Source organism: Gadus macrocephalus, chromosome 4 (assembly GCF_031168955.1).
Source record: "Gadus macrocephalus chromosome 4, ASM3116895v1".
NCBI lineage: Eukaryota > Metazoa > Chordata > Actinopteri > Gadiformes > Gadidae > Gadus > Gadus macrocephalus.
In genome coordinates, this window is record NC_082385.1 from 30,727,270 (window position 1) to 30,742,857 (window position 15,588).

Consider the following 15,588-nt stretch of genomic DNA (forward strand, 5'->3'; position numbering starts at 1 on the left):
CCTACCAATAAATCGTTATGGTCCCTAAATACCCTCTCCCTCCGAATCCTGTCATTTGCATGGTCGGCCAGAAGTGCCATATATGGTGCAGCATTACCACGGCGCTCACCTCTGCATTTATAGGGTTACGGTAATAAGACTGACCGAGAACACCTTGGATAATCAGTTTGTAATCACCCACGTAAAATGTTCTTGAACATAACCCCTTTTTAATGCCTGATCATGAAAAGCATCAAGAGTAACGGACAACGATTGTGATGAATGTGGCTTGGTTTTTCACACTTGGGATTTAATTGACATTTGATTATGTGTTTACAGTGTCACATAAAAATATTATGTTATTGACACATGTTGGACGGATGCTTTATTCCATGCAGTCGCGCCGTCAGTGGACAGTATAGTGACGGGATTAAATATAGAGATCTTTTTTTAAGTTATATTCTAAGGAGATGTTTCTGGAGTTATAATTGAGGAATAACAAAGTTGACTTAAATTATTCTGATTAGGATTTAAAGGCACCCAGTGCAACTTTATGTAAACATTCAATGAAAAATAAACATTCAATTTCTAGTCTTTTTTACACGTAGTAAGTTTCAATAACTCCATACCATTACATATCGACATTCAAGGAGCAAAGATGAGACGTCGTTGTGTGGTGAGAACTGATAGAAAATCGTAAACAACAACAATCGCCGGTGGGGAGAAGCCATTTTTCCATTGACTGGAAGCCTGCTTTATTTATTGTAGGTTACAAAAAATAAAGAAAATGGCGGCATTGTTGTTGTTATCGATTTTGTATCAGTTCTCACCACACAACGACGTCTCATCTTTGCTGCTTAAATGTCGGTATGTAATGGTATGGAGTTATTGAAACTTACTACGTGTAAAAAAGACTAGAAATTGAATGTTTATTTTTAAGCCTCGAAAGTTGCACTGGGTGCCTTTAACGCATGATACGGGTTGAAATTAAATCTATGAAGGGCGATGATAAAACATAATCGTTCTTCTCACTCTACAATTCTTCGGTCTGACTTCAGTTCACCACCACACCATCTGTGTCGCCAATTCTCCTTTTCCTCCAAACCATGCGTACGCATGGGTCAGAGTTTGCTTAGGGCTGCGCACATTTTCCCGTCAAGTTGGTTTTTTATAGATCACAACCTTAGCGTGGAAAGTCACGTACGCCAATTTCAGCCCCGTTTTGTGCGTACGCAACGGTTATGAATGAGACCCCTGGGGTCTCATTTATAACTTAAACATCATCCGCCTGTGTCCTGGTTTTAAAGCCACCTAGGTGGGGTGTGGCAGCCACCAATGTAGCATGTGGCAGGGACATTGTTACAATGCATTATAATCATCAAGACCAATATGAAATCCTAAACTGAAACGAAGAATTGAATGGCTTCCCATTCAATATTTGTGCATTTTAATTTGAAGATCAGCCAACCGAAATCTCAGAGAATAAGTTGGGAGTTCCAGAGTATAGAGGCAGAGGGACCTTAATACCTTATTGACAAGTCAACCAGGAAAGATCAATAGATTATAATTCTGATGTGTGATAAACACAGCGATTAATAAACCATGGATGGATGAAAACTGAAACAATTTAGGCCAATATTTCTCATAACAAATCTTGCCTTGAGCTATAATCTAAATTTGATTCAGGTTAATCAGTATGTATCAAATCAAACAATCAATAAACAATCAAACAAAATCAAACAATCCTCCACAAAAAATAATTTAAACATCTTATAACTCAAATCAAAGAACATATTAAATTATATGTTAGCCAATGGTGAGATACACCTACGTTGAAAGACAAAATCCTAACTAGATAGATCGAAACAAAGTTAAAGCCTGAAAAAGTCAAGTCTCAGCCCTGAACCTGAATATGTGGAGTGGACATGTGTCACTCAGCAGTCTCTGTAGCTCCAACATTCTGCTCAGAGGCTGAGCCTCATATACTCTTTAAGGCTAACCCTTCTTTAGTTACATCATACAGCTAGCCAAACTTAAGAATTGGTCATATATAGCAAACTCATGATTATACATTCAAGAAACGCAATTACTTCATTATACCTACATAATGTTGCCCTGAAACACAGGATCCGATGCATCCAGAAAACCGAGCTTATCATGTCTTTAAGGTATAAGACATGTGACCCCATTGGCATTCATGGTTCCTACAAAAATAAATAGTCCCTTACATCTTCATTCCTGTTATGGTTATGCTGTTCATCATCAAATTAAATATAAATAGGTTACTGAGAAAAGGGTTACTGATTACTGATTTCCTTTCAGCAGAATTGAGGTCATCTGCAGACAGACTTTAGATATCTAAAATCTACAGATTTGTGAGACTATTCAATATTACAGAGGTCTTGGGATTGCACTCGTTCAGTGGATCAGTTTAAACATTGCAGTCTTCTTCCTGACACTGCGCCTTGGTGAAGACCAGTCCGTCAGAATTGGTTCTCCACGCTATCTTATGGTGGTTGCTCAAAGCCGCTTCGTTCAGCAGCTTTTGGGTCTGAAAAAAAACAACAACGTTATTTGCTCTAGAGCAGGCAATACCTCATGGAACCATTGTTAATGTAACAGTTTCCATTTTCTGATTAAAAACAATGACAGAGGCCCTGTTTACATAAGACAAAATCTAGATTCTACAGCCCTTAATCTTATTTCTATTGTATTTAGATTTAAAAACTCATCTTTTACACGAAAAGCACACCGGGCTCTCAACTGTCTCAGGCTCACAGGCTCACTCACAGTTTAAGGTTTGAACCACAGCATGGTACTCACATCTCCTTGAATAGGTGGCAACCTTGGTTAACAGTTTACGGTGATTGCATTGATTAATGCCACGAATACATTCCTTAGTTGAATGTGATTCCTTTGTCAGATACTCTACCTTGGATTGTTTGTCGTGCTTTACCAAAGCTTAAAAGACATCACAGTAAAACAATGGGCATGTACTGCCCAATATTTTACAACGCTAGTCAACTACATTTGGCTTGATATGAATAGGCACACCTTAAATATGTCCCTTTGTTTTCCAAATAACATATTTCATTTATATATGAAGCACAAAACTACAGATTTCCTAGTTTTTCTTTCAGAAATCTGGTCTTCGTGTCCCACTCTGCTTTCTAATGGAAGCAGACCACCTAAAGGCTGTTACGACTCACTTGTTTTAAGGTGGCAGGGTCATTCAGTTCCTGGATGTCCTCTGAACGCACCTTCACCTTGACAACCCATCTTCTAGTACCTGAGACTCACACACACACACACACACACACACACACACACACACACACACACACACACACACACACACACACACACACACACACACACACACACACACACACACACACACACACACACACACACACACTTTAATGCAACAATGAACATAGAAGAGTTCTTAAAATGTTTATATTGAATGTATTCGATTTCCTAATAACATAGCCTAGGCCTAATACAACTCCAAGACACTCACAGGAGTTACTTACATGTACAGAGAAACGGATGCAACTCATCACAGGATCGTTGGCTCCATCGTCCAGGACCTTTGCCAGTCATCACAGCGCAACTTTGAGGAAAGAGGGCAACAAATGAATCTTGATCCCAGTGTCTGAAGGAGGAGTTGCGCTTGTCCGACCAGTGCCACGCATCTTTGAAGAGGCCAATCATGACATCATACGGACCAAGTCTCTCCGCGACTGCCTGGTTCTCCTCTGGGTTCCTGATGCTGACCAGGTCCGTGTGGTGACTCCTGCAGTACAACTGCGTCCCCGTCCAGCTCATCACCCTTCTAACCAAGACATATCGGTCTCCACCTTGCCTGTTCCCTGAATGGTGCATTCATTCCTTTGTTTGTATCAAATACATTTCATAAATTATACGATTAAAAATGCATCAACGTTATGGGTTTTAAGGTGCAGTAGGTGAGATGAGAGTTGTATAGAGGGAGCAGAAAAGAGCAGAACAGGAGACATCCCCTCTGCTCCCTCCCTTAATTTCACACACCTTTGATTGACGGACAAGATGCATTCCCTGAACCAATCAGGGTAGAGAGGCCCTAATTTGTCAGAGGCCCCGGGAGCGTTTTCAAATCGAAATGATCTCATTCATAGAAAGGCGTGGTCAACTAGAAACAGATTCTCACAGCACGCTAATAGCTGACAGATGGCTAGGCCATATCTGACAAATTACACTCAAAAAGTAGCTTAAATTGTAGTTAGATCTTACCTACAGCACCTTCAATTGTATCGATTATGAATAAATACATTATTATCGAAAGTGTATTGTCCATACTCATGAGTGTATGCTTTCCTTACCATCATAACACAGAAACCAGAAGTGTGTATTGTCAGCAGTCTTCCACTTGCCATGTTCGTGACTAACATAACGATCGGTATTGTCCATTCTTCCGAAATTGCGGTAATCTCTCTCTCCCTTTTGGTAGAATTCTTCGTCTGCCAGCGACCAATGCCACTCTTCAGGACCCCCATAATGAAGACCGATCCACAGCTCATCAGCTCTGTCTGCATTTAAGGCCAGCAGTGAATTCATTGCCCCCATGTCGTCTATGGTGGCCAGGTCATAGCCTCCCTCTCTGCAGTAGCTCTGGGCATCAAACCAGGATTTTGGGGTTTCAATTAAACAGTGTTGGCGGTAGTCGGCACAGAAGGACGGGATACACAATCCTGGTAGGGGAGAGAATCACATGACTTACTGTGGAATATATTCTTAAACAGGAAAGAATAGAATAGGAAAAAAAAGACGGAAACCTGGTCGGTCTGCTAGTATTATTGTTAAGAATTGCTGAAAACATGAGAAGAGCATATTAACTAGTATAAAATATACTTTTTTTTTTTATAAGACATTCACCCTAAGTAATATAAAATCAAATCACCAACCTGAGATTAGAAGAGTTTGTATCCATTCGCTAGCATTCATGTCTACATAATAGAAAAGGACTTTAAAAATTTGTTTACACTTTTTACCTGTTACTTTTAGTTTAAAGAATAACTCGATTTTTCAACCTAGACCCAAATGAGCTATGATTTTCATTCTAATGGACTTATTTGGACAACCATTTATGAGATCGCGCCAGTAGCCTATTTGGCCAGAACGCTGCAGCCTTGCGTGAAACAGGCGGCAATGTTATACTTTGGGGCAAAGGTGCCCGTCAATATACATCGTCTAACATTGAAGGGATCCATACAAAGAAATACAACTTTTTCAATGACCTTTCATCTTGATGTGGGCTTTTTGTTATTTTGTCCAACCAAGTCTTACTCAAGGAGAGGTCTTTTTCATGTTGAGGAAGACAAGGTAGGAAACGTGGGTGAGAGCTTGACTGAGTTGGAATACAGAAAGCGTAGCTCAGTTATCTATAAAAGATTTGGGTGAAGGACAATTGAGATATTAAAGACCAGAACGAAATGACCTGCAACAACAAGACTTTAGGGCAAGAGTTGTGCTTGAGCGAGACTTGGTTTGACACAATAACAAACAGACCTGATCAAGCAAAAGGAAAATAAAAACGTTTTAACTCACTGTAAAAGGATAATCTTAAACTCGTCAGACACTAATAACAATCTGAGCCCGTCAGTTGAGAAAAAACAGCCTTTGAGAGGCCGTACATTGAGGGTGCTATTCCGAAAAAAAAGGATCACACTGCAGCCCTTTCGCCGATTACAGCTGCAACGTTCTCTCTAAACACTGGAACATCGGGACAACCCGGTAGAGCGCGTTCCATATAGGCTCAGTCCTGAACGCACCGATTCGGGTTTGAATCCTGCCCGTGGTCATTTGCTGCATGTCCTCCTCTCCCTCTCCCGTACCTTCCTCTCTATTTCACTCTATAATAAAGCATACAAATGCAAAAATAAATCTATATAATTAAGATAAAGAAAATACTGGAACAAGCTACAAATAGTTTTCTGCACTAGTCCCTTCGACCCCAAATTATCGTACAATTGGGTCCGCATGGAAAAATCCCTATGTTTTCCTTTAACAGGATTAGGGTCTGTATAACAAATATGTCGAAAAAGGTTCTCTCTCTCTCTCAACGATTATGAAGCAATTAAAAGTTCAGATACATTTTTCTAGTCGTAAAAGTAACAAACTTGGTAGGACTGAGTCAATGCTAAATTAAATTAGTTACTACTAAGTGGTACCATAGTCATACGTCAAATAAGAAAAACAGACTCACCTTCGGTTTTCCTCGTTGAGCAGACAATGAGTTGTTTAAATTACTGGCGAGGTCATCGCCTGCCCAAGAATTATATGTGTAGCTCTCAAATTTGAAATGCAAAACAATGCATTTGACAGGAAATGCATCCTTCCCTTTAATACAAGATTAGACTCGTTGCCTGCCAATGAGTCCAGACTGATTGAAGGATTATACCACACATCAAAAATCAACAAACATTGTTCTATTTCATTTACACATTATTGCATAAATATAGCGGTTCTTTTTCAGATGGAAATAATTGTGTGTTATGGTAGGATAGTGAGGCATTACTTGAGTGAAATATTTGTATTTCTAAAGCCGATTAGACTACAAAAAAGGCAGAGCTGAAGCAAATTTGACGGTAATGCAATGGCGTGCATGCAAATAATGTCTGCAAAGGTATTTACATCAGGACCTTTTACATGTGATCACATTCTCCCCTCCTGATACAGCAGAAGGGGGGATACAGCGCAGAGCCCAAGCTACAACTAGAAGGGTATTCCTCGTTTGACGTTTCTTGACCGATATTCTACAGAAGAAAACACATTGTAGGAGTCTGATCGCAGTTTATGGACATTTTGTCTGAGAAACATTTATTTGTGGTAGTGCACTGCAAACATCACACTACTAGTTATTATTAAACTAACATGAAGTTAGTGAAGAGAAAAAAAGAACAGAATTACTTGCATGTCTACTGACTTTTTCTGATGTAATCTTTAGTCGTAAGATCTTCGGGCAAACACGTAACATCAAATATATGCAATACTGTAAATTACAGTTTTACAAAAATAATTAATTATTGAAGAGTTACCGTGAAGAGTTTATCTGTCACTTTATATGCCATAATTCAAATTAGAAAGTTAATGAAGGTGAATTCTGCAGATTTGGAAGCATCATTAAATTTAGGCTTTTAATCTAACTTCTAGATAGAGTTTAAGGGTTATGGTTATTTATGCATATATTGATTACTCGTCTTTCAATATACTGTCATTTGAAGGTCTAATTTGAGTGTGTATGCATGTTGTTATTTGTGTGTGATTGAACAGGCATGTACTGTAACAAAGTCATGGACTCTTGACAGAGAAACGTCATCTTGTAGAAGTGGACTCAAGAGGTTCATCACATTTACATCGACTCGCCCAATCAATTTCCATCCAGCTCTCAAATTTGAAATGCAAAATAATGAGTTGAATTCAAATTTGAATAGAGCTGCATGCAATTGCAGGTTGGTAGAGGAAACACACATCCAAGAAAATAATGGATTGTAATAATAGTGCATTAAAATGGCACACATTGTGCCATTTAATTTAGACCTTTTTAAAGAAGTATAAAAGTTAGGTAATTCTTACCTAGTAATTAGGGGACTGTAAAAGGAAGGGTTACCAAAAGTTATTTTTATTTCCGATTTACTACGTTGACTGGTTGTCAGATAACCACCCTGGGTATGGACATGGACATGTCCGTCCTCTGCCTAAAGCACTGAGGACCTGAGTTAGTCCAGATATAACCAACTGAAAGACAGCAGATGCCAAAAAGTGACTACAGGGACAAGTTAAAGTTAAAGGGAAGCTTCCACAGCTCTGACCCCAGTCGCACGTGGGGTGGACTGTGTCCCACACACTATGAAGGGAGAATTAGTTCTGACGCCCAGCCCACCGCCTCGCTCACTGATAAGCTTGTCTCCTCCTACGCACGGTTTGAGGCGAGCAATACCTTCCCTACTGTGAGGCTAACAGATGGACCAGAACGACTACACCAGGGCCAATTACAATTACAATCAGGGCATTTGGCAGACGCTTTTATCCAAAGCGACTTACATCGGTTAAAACACACATTGACACACCGACGGCAGGGTCAACCACGCAAGGCGACAGCCAGCTCACCAGGAGCAGTTGGGGTCAAGTGTCTCGCTCAGGGACACATCGACACTCAGCTAGGAGGAGCCGGAGATTGAACTAGCAACCTTTCGGTTTCAAGACAACCGCCCTACCTCCTGAGCTAAGCCGACCCCAGGGCCAGATGTTATTCCAGCCCACCTCCTCACAGGCTCTGCCTACCAGCTAGCGGGGGGGGGTCTTCACCTTTTATATCCAACCTCACCCTGAAGCAGTCTGCAGTCCCCACCTGCTTCACACGGACCACCGCTGTCCCAGTTCCCAAGAAACCTTCCATCCACCTTTCTGAATGACACCCTTTGGCTGCTTCTAGCGGCTAGTCCAAACCCACATCTACTCCAACCTTTGCCTTGGATCCGCTTCAATTTGCACACTGCTGCAACCGATCTACGGAAGATCCCATCGCCCGGACAGTACACACTCTCACCCAAATAAGGAGAACACATTTGTGAGGATGCTGTTTGTAGATTTCATCTCAGCATTCGACACGACGTGCCCTGTTTGCTTGTTGCCAAGCTAAGGGTGGTTATACTTAACATCACTTTGCAAATGGATCCTGGATTTCCTGAAGGGCAGACCCAGAGTGGTCAGAATGGGCAACCTCCCCTCCTCATTTCTGACCCTTTGCAATGGAGCCCGTAACGTCCCCTTTGGTGGAACCAGGGGTAAATAAGGATGACACAACAACCAAATAATATTGACAGGGTCAAAGTAAAGGGGGCAAAAGTAAAGGGTTTTATTAACACAACTCAAGGCAAAAGTATATCAGAGCCTTCGAAACAAACTGGGGGGGAACAAGGGACCAAAAGGAAGTTGCCAAACAAATGGAACAAGTATAACAAAACTAGGCCTAACTATTCACTAACTCTGCAACCAAAACCAAACAAAAGGCCCACTCTGCTTATCTAAAAAAAGGTTGATCCAGGAAAAATAACAACCAACTGACCTACTGTGTTTACAAAGGACTACCTAGGTGAATGCATGTGTAGCCTACCCAACCCACCTAGCCTCCCACTACCCAACACACACCTTTTACAAGTTTAACTAAGGCTCTAATAAAACCACAGATAGGGGCAGACGGCAAACGGCCACGGCCACGGCCAAATAGGTTGCAGATAACTGCAACCTATTTCTTGATACTTGCTTGGCAAAATTGCTAGACAATTTTCATCGTACATTTCATCCACTTATACAGAATTCCCACATTTCCTTGTTCGAGTGTAATATCATTTTGGTAGTTGGTCAATCACTTTAATTCAGAGAGCCTGAGGTCTGAACTTCAAGTCCTGTATTCAGATCAGGACTTGCAGGGTGACAAGGGAAAGCTGTGGGTTTTATTGGTGTTTCTTAAAGACATGGAGTTGGACAGTGCAATGCCTCAGCTTTACAAACGGTTCTCATTAGTGGCAACAATTGGAGCTACATGTGCAGGTGTGGAAAGGAGATTCTCCTGTTTAAAGTGGCTCACGTCCTACACCCGTGACGCAATGGGCCAAGGCCGTTTAAGCAGCCTTGGCCTGCTTGCCATTGAGAGGACCCTGGTCAAGTCACTGGAAAGACAGTTAGTTAGTTCGTTGGTATGGCAGGGTCACAGAGCATTTCCTTGAAGAAGAATTTACAAATAAATAATTGTACAATTTATACGATGTAGGCCGAAAATTAGCTTCCCCTCTTTGACAGACCAGCAGCCACCACTGACGCGCACACACAGACAGCCACACACACACAGACACACACACACACAGACACACACACACACACACACACACACACACACACACACACACACACACACACACACACACACACACACACACAGACAGCCACACACACACACACATACACAGATCTTGATTGTGTGCTATGGATCAGTAACATGTGTCCCCCCCTCCGCCCCATAGAGTCAGACCACGTCAGAACCGGACCTACAGACACCAGCAGCACTATGAAGACCCCACCTTTATTCAGGAGGAGATGACACACACACACACACTCATCTTGTCCTCCACCTTTATTCAGGAGGAGAGGACACACACACACGCACACACTCATCATGACCCCCACCTTTATTCAGGAGAGGACACACACACACACACACACTCATCATGACCCCCACCTTTATTCAGGAGCAGAGGACACACACACACACACACACACACACACACACACACACACACACACACACACACACACACACACACACACACACACACACACACACACACACTCATCATGACCCCCACCTTTATTCAGGAGAGGACACACACACACACACACACACACACACACACACACACACACACACACACACACACACACACACACACACACACACACACACACACACACACACACACACACACACACACACACACATCATGACCCCCACCTTTATTCAGGAGGAGAGGACACTCACACACATTCAACACAGTCAACACAGTCAACACTTCCTGTTGTTCCACACGTTTGCCTTTATTTAACTAAACAAAACACAAAGTCAGGAGAAGGAGGAGCAGCTGAGTGAGGAGCATCCGTGTGTGTGTGTGTGTGTGTGTGTGTGTGTGTGTGTGTGTGTGTGTGTGTGTGTGTGTGTGTGTGTGTGTGTGTGTGTGTGTGTGTGTGTGTGTGTGTGTGTGTGTGTGTGTGTGTGTTTGGGTGTACAGGAGGAGGAGGTTGGTGGCGGGGTCGGGTTCGGTACAATATGTGCGGTCAGCTGAGCCGGGAGAGACCGAGAGAGCCAGAGAGCGAGAGCGAGAGAGAGAGAGAGAGAGAGAGAGAGAGAGAGAGAGAGAGAGAGGGAGAGAGAAGACAGATAGTGTGGAGGTGGAGGAGGGGGTGTTGGAGGAGGAGGCAGAGGAGGAGGAGGGGGTCGAGCACAGCTGGGGAATGCCAGGAAGTGTCTGTAGGAATGTGCAACGCCGGCGCGCAGCTGAGGGGCTCAGGGACCGTGGCGCTGGGGGAATACGTCTCCAGGTTGAATCCCGACGCCTCGACGTTCAGATCGCCGCCGCAGTGGTTGGGAATGGGGGCGGCCGCCATGTCTATGGGCTGGGCCTCCTTTGAGGCCGCGGCCGTGGGGGGCTTCAGACAGACAAGGCGACCTCAAGTCGTTGTCGGGATTCGGCCCGAACCTCCGCGCCACACACACACCTCCTCCTCTGAGCGGAGGAACTATTCGCCGTTGGGGGGGGGGGGGGGGGGGGTGTAGGTCGGATCAACGAAGGATCTCGGGTCCGCAAACCGTGGGTCAGCTGGCTAAACATAGGTTGCCAAAAAAGGAAGCAAAGTGGGAAAAAGCAACAGGGAACGTGGGGTCGCCTTCTGCTGCTCTCTCCGTGCACTCTGCACAGAGTGCACGGTCAGGTCACCCGAAATACAAGAAGTCTTCCCACCTCAGCCAGGTTGTTTCTCTGGGGTTTCAACATGTTCACCGCTCAGATTTCAAACAGAGTCCCAGTCAAGTTGCTCCGCCGATAGCCGAGGGGCTAAAATTGGTCGAATTGAAGCCGAAAAAGGTCCCCGGTTCAATCCCCAATGTCCACAGCCTGACGTCTGGTCAACCCAGAGCTTGATGTTCCCCTACCCCCGACCTGGTCCATAGAGCACGACCTTCCCAGGGTCAGAAAGGAGCAGTGCGACTACCAGAAGAAAACTCTTATCATTGCCAACAGCCTAGCAGAAGTGAGAAAAGTGTTCAGAGAGTGCCGTAGTCACTGCTCGTGAAAAGCCTGGGAACTAGACGAATCTCGAGAGCTCATGTTTCGTTTCCTCTGCCACCCCCCCCCCCAATACAAACGATGTTCTGCCGGTAAGAAATCGACGGATCCATCACAACCGTTTATCCAACGTGAGGCAGGATGACCACGATGAGGGTGCAGGAGTGCCGTAGAAGCCTCCGAACGACAACAGAGAAGGCCTCTGCTGCTGTACAACGGTCTGTTGGGTACACTATCTAGTCTTAAACAAACTAGGCGGGATGTTTTCACTAAAAGAAGAACATACGACTGCACTTAAAGCGTTTGGGGAGAAGAAATTATTATTTGTCGCTCAGTGCTGCGTCCCCAGTTTCGTTGATCTGATGGGTCGAGGGCCTGTCAAATCGGGTCTAGAGGTGTTTCGGTCTGTGCCCGTCTGGGGAAGTAGATATCGAAAAATGAACCGACATGTTGGTTTTGCGAGAGCGCGCTACCTTGTAATAGGCTGAACTCTCGTATTTTGAATTTGCCTTTTTAACATTGTTTATTACATTACACTTAAATACTTAAATAGATGCATGTTTGCATTATTTAGAAGGTGTATCTCGTTGAGTTGTGGGCCTAATGCTGTGGCCCCATGGTATTGCCATTAGCGCGCTAATGTCCACAGCTACCAGTTACGTACGGGGGGGGGGGGGGTCACTGAAGCAATAGTCACACAAGTGGTATCACTGCTCTTCTCTAAGCCCGGGAAGGTTCACATAAAAAGCAGAGGAATCCAAAATCCATGTATCTGGATTCACTGTAAATAGCTTTGGGTCAAAGTATTTGCAACATAAAGAAACTGTAACAGGTCAACGGAAAAACAGTAAAAAGTTGAATTAATATGTAATAAAAATGTTCCTCCATAAACAACACAGCAGCTCCACATGACTCAAAAGTCTCCCAAGAAACAATTAGTTGAACGTTCTTGGCCAGAAAGGGGAAAGTCTGGATATTTTAGCATTTTGAGTGAATTTACACTTTTATGGGACCACAATAGCTGCCCAGGTGTTTTCCTAATGGATTTCCTTCTTGTTGAGGAACTTCAGAGTCTCACGTGACAAATATTCAGATGGAAACCTTTAAAGTTGGATCTGTAGTATGCATTGTTTTTTTTCAAAGAAGCGAGTTAGAAAACAAACAGCCATGTGTACATTAAACATTCTCAAAGAAAGGTAAAATATTCAAGACAATAATGTACGTACTTAAAGTCCACATGTAGACTATGGTGTTTTTTTTTTTCTCTATGGGCGTAAGATTCAAAAAGAAATTCAAATCCAAAAAAATATTTTTTTCCTCCTTGTGTCCCAAATTAGGACTTGGAATTTATGAAAAAAAAAGCAAGGTTGTCTATATACAAAGTTCCGTTGTGTGTGAACATTTTTTCGCAGTAAAGTTTTAGGTAAAAAAACAACGTAAAAAGCCTCTAATCCAAGGAAGATTTGGCCAGCATTCATGCGTCATAACATGGGCACATTTGACTCACTTTGGCAGATCAACTGATTACCTGTGGGCCGATGTTGGTGGCAAAAGTTGAGTACAGAGGCTCGATAAATATTCTATCCTATGCTAAATAAAAGAAACTTCGGAAAAATAAACTTTTGAATCCGGCCACAACACATAAAAGTGGACAGTGTTTTTTTTTCCCTTTGAGGGCTTGTTGAATCACTCCAGGGTTGGTCTCATCCGTGATAATTAAATTTTTTGTTTTGTGTTTTTGGGGTAACTTTCCATACTTTTTGGGGGATTTTCTGCAAAGAAAAACAGCGACGCTCGCACCCACCCCGGTCGCTCTGCTTGGTCGTCCCAAATGTTCCCGAGACAATAAACTCCTTGGACTCATTGTTGGGGAAGCCTAGCCGAGTGCGTGGGAATCTTGGAGTCCTCAAAGCGATGACACCAACCTCTAGGCGCAACCAGCGGCCGCGTCCGTAATAAACAAAACAAATCAACACAAGCTACGTTTTCTCAGTTATTTTTCAACAGGGTTAAAACAAACATAGTAATGAACTTGCAGCGTTGATCCCATTAGGAATAAGATATGTTTTTCTGTACAATTTCTTCTCTCCACGCAGTGTGAAATTGTTTTTTCTTGTTTTCTAAGACACACAAACTTTTGCACCCACAATCACACACACATGTTGTATTGCCAGCTTTTCCTGGCTGTGTGCGTAATGTTTCCGCGCAAGCTGCCCAGTTCTTGATGAGAATGAGAAGCGCTTTTTTTTTTTAAATGTAGGCCAAGTCCGTTAAAATACCCGCATTAGCGTACTACGAAAAAAAGAAGAAAGGGACGATATTTCGGGTTATAGCGATAAAAATGGCGCAACCAACAGCCGAAGCAGAAACGGACAAATTCTCGGTCGGCATTTTGAGAAAAACAAGACTCCAGTTTTCCTTTGAAGGGAGACAGCGTCATGCAAATCGATGAGTCAAAAGAACCCCACAAACCCTCCCCCAACACTCTCTCCCCCAGCCCAAAACACCCTCCCCCCAAAACCCCAAAGTATTTGTTTAAGCAGCAGCAGTAACATTTTTTAGCAGTTTCTTTCGGCAACACAAACCTAAACAACAAAGCCGACCGGATCTGTCAAAGCGACCGCGTTCCCGTGTCGTCCCGGCTCCGCTTCTGTTTTCACTCTCTCGACGGCAAACGGGAAAGTTGTGGACGATTGTTCCAATGGAACTCCTTACACATACACACACACACACACACACACACACACACACACACACACACACACACACACACACACACACACACACACACACACACACACACACACACACACACACGCACACACACACACGCACACGCACACGCACACTCATTCACTCACACACACCCTTTACAGTTCCATATTCTGCGGCTGTTCTATGTCCCAGGCGATATCACAACAGGGAACAACTTTTGCAAAAAGAGAGAGTAGAGAGCTCTATCGGTGGGGGGGGGGTGGGGTGGTGGGTGTGGGTGGATGGGGGGGGGGTCAGGTGTGCGTACGTGAGGGGCAGCCAGGGATTACGTGGAGGTAGGCACCCCTTTGACCATGGGCTCGCGGTTGAGGTAGGTGGCCCAGTACACCAGGTTGAAGGTCCCGAACAGCACGGGGAACACGATGCGCGACATCTTGTCGATCTTGCTCACGCTGTTGTACGTCTTCTTGGGGTCCAGGGCGCGCACGTCGGAGGCGGAGCCCCCCATGCCCATGCCCACGCCGATGCCCACCGAGCGCAGCTGCACCGAGGTGGTGTTGGAGATGGTGGAGATGCTGGCCGACATGTCCTTGGTGAGGTTGGGCGTGTAGTTGACCCCGGCCGTGCACGCGTTGTTGGGCTTCTTGGAGAGCACCATGGGGTCACGCTTCTGTGGAGGAGGAGGAAGAGGAGGAGGGGGAGGAGGAGGAGGTGGTGGAAGAGGAGGAGGAAGAGGTGGAGGAAGAGGTGGAGGGGGAGGAGGAGGAGGAGGAAGAGATGGAGGAGGAGGAGGAGGAGCGGGTTGGAGGAGGTGGAGGAGGAGGAGGAGGAGGAGGAAGAGGTGGAGGTGGAGGAGGAGGAGGGTGAAGAGGAGGAGGAGGGGGAGGGGGAGGGGGAGGAGGAGGTGGAGGGGGAAGAGGTTGAGGAGGAGGAGGAGGAGGAGCGGGTTGGAGGAAGTGGAGGAGGAGGAGGAGGGGGTGCAGGAGGAGGAGGAAGAGGAAGAGGAGGTGGAGGA

At 44.3% G+C, this 15,588-nt stretch overlaps 2 protein-coding genes across 2 annotated transcripts in view; both read right to left on the reverse strand.

Annotated features, from left to right (window-relative positions):
* Positions 1-1,314: 1,314 nt before the first annotated feature.
* LOC132455494 (lymphocyte antigen 75-like) lies at positions 1,315-5,446 on the reverse strand. Its single transcript, XM_060049357.1, has 5 exons — positions 4,926-5,446; positions 4,344-4,712; positions 3,516-3,854; positions 3,189-3,268; positions 1,315-2,530 (listed from the first exon to the last, which is right to left on the reverse strand). Exons 1-5 carry the CDS (start codon positions 4,963-4,965, stop codon positions 2,411-2,413), a joined length of 948 nt encoding a protein of 315 aa, XP_059905340.1. The 5' UTR covers positions 4,966-5,446; the 3' UTR covers positions 1,315-2,410.
* Positions 5,447-10,593: 5,147 nt separating this feature from the next.
* Positions 10,594-15,588, reverse strand: part of LOC132455496 (gamma-aminobutyric acid receptor subunit alpha-5-like) — an 8,569-nt gene continuing 3,574 nt past the window's right edge. The window contains exon 4 of the mRNA XM_060049358.1: positions 10,594-15,243. Within this exon, the coding sequence (XP_059905341.1) occupies positions 14,899-15,243 (345 nt within the window). The 3' untranslated portion in view covers positions 10,594-14,898. The remainder of the gene's footprint in view (positions 15,244-15,588) is intronic.

What these genes read in the sequence shown, in the direction of transcription:
- LOC132455494 (XM_060049357.1), bottom strand. Translation starts at nt 4,965, where the DNA reads ATGAATGCTAGCGAATGGATACAAACTCTTCTAATCTCAG. An exon ending in ACAAACTCTTCTAATCTCAG is followed by an intron (nt 4,713 to 4,925) that starts GTTGGTGATTTG and finishes CTCCCCTACCAG; the next exon opens with GATTGTGTATCCCGTCCTTC. An exon ending in CTGGTTTCTGTGTTATGATG is followed by an intron (nt 3,855 to 4,343) that starts GTAAGGAAAGCA and finishes TGCACCATTCAG; the next exon opens with GGAACAGGCAAGGTGGAGAC.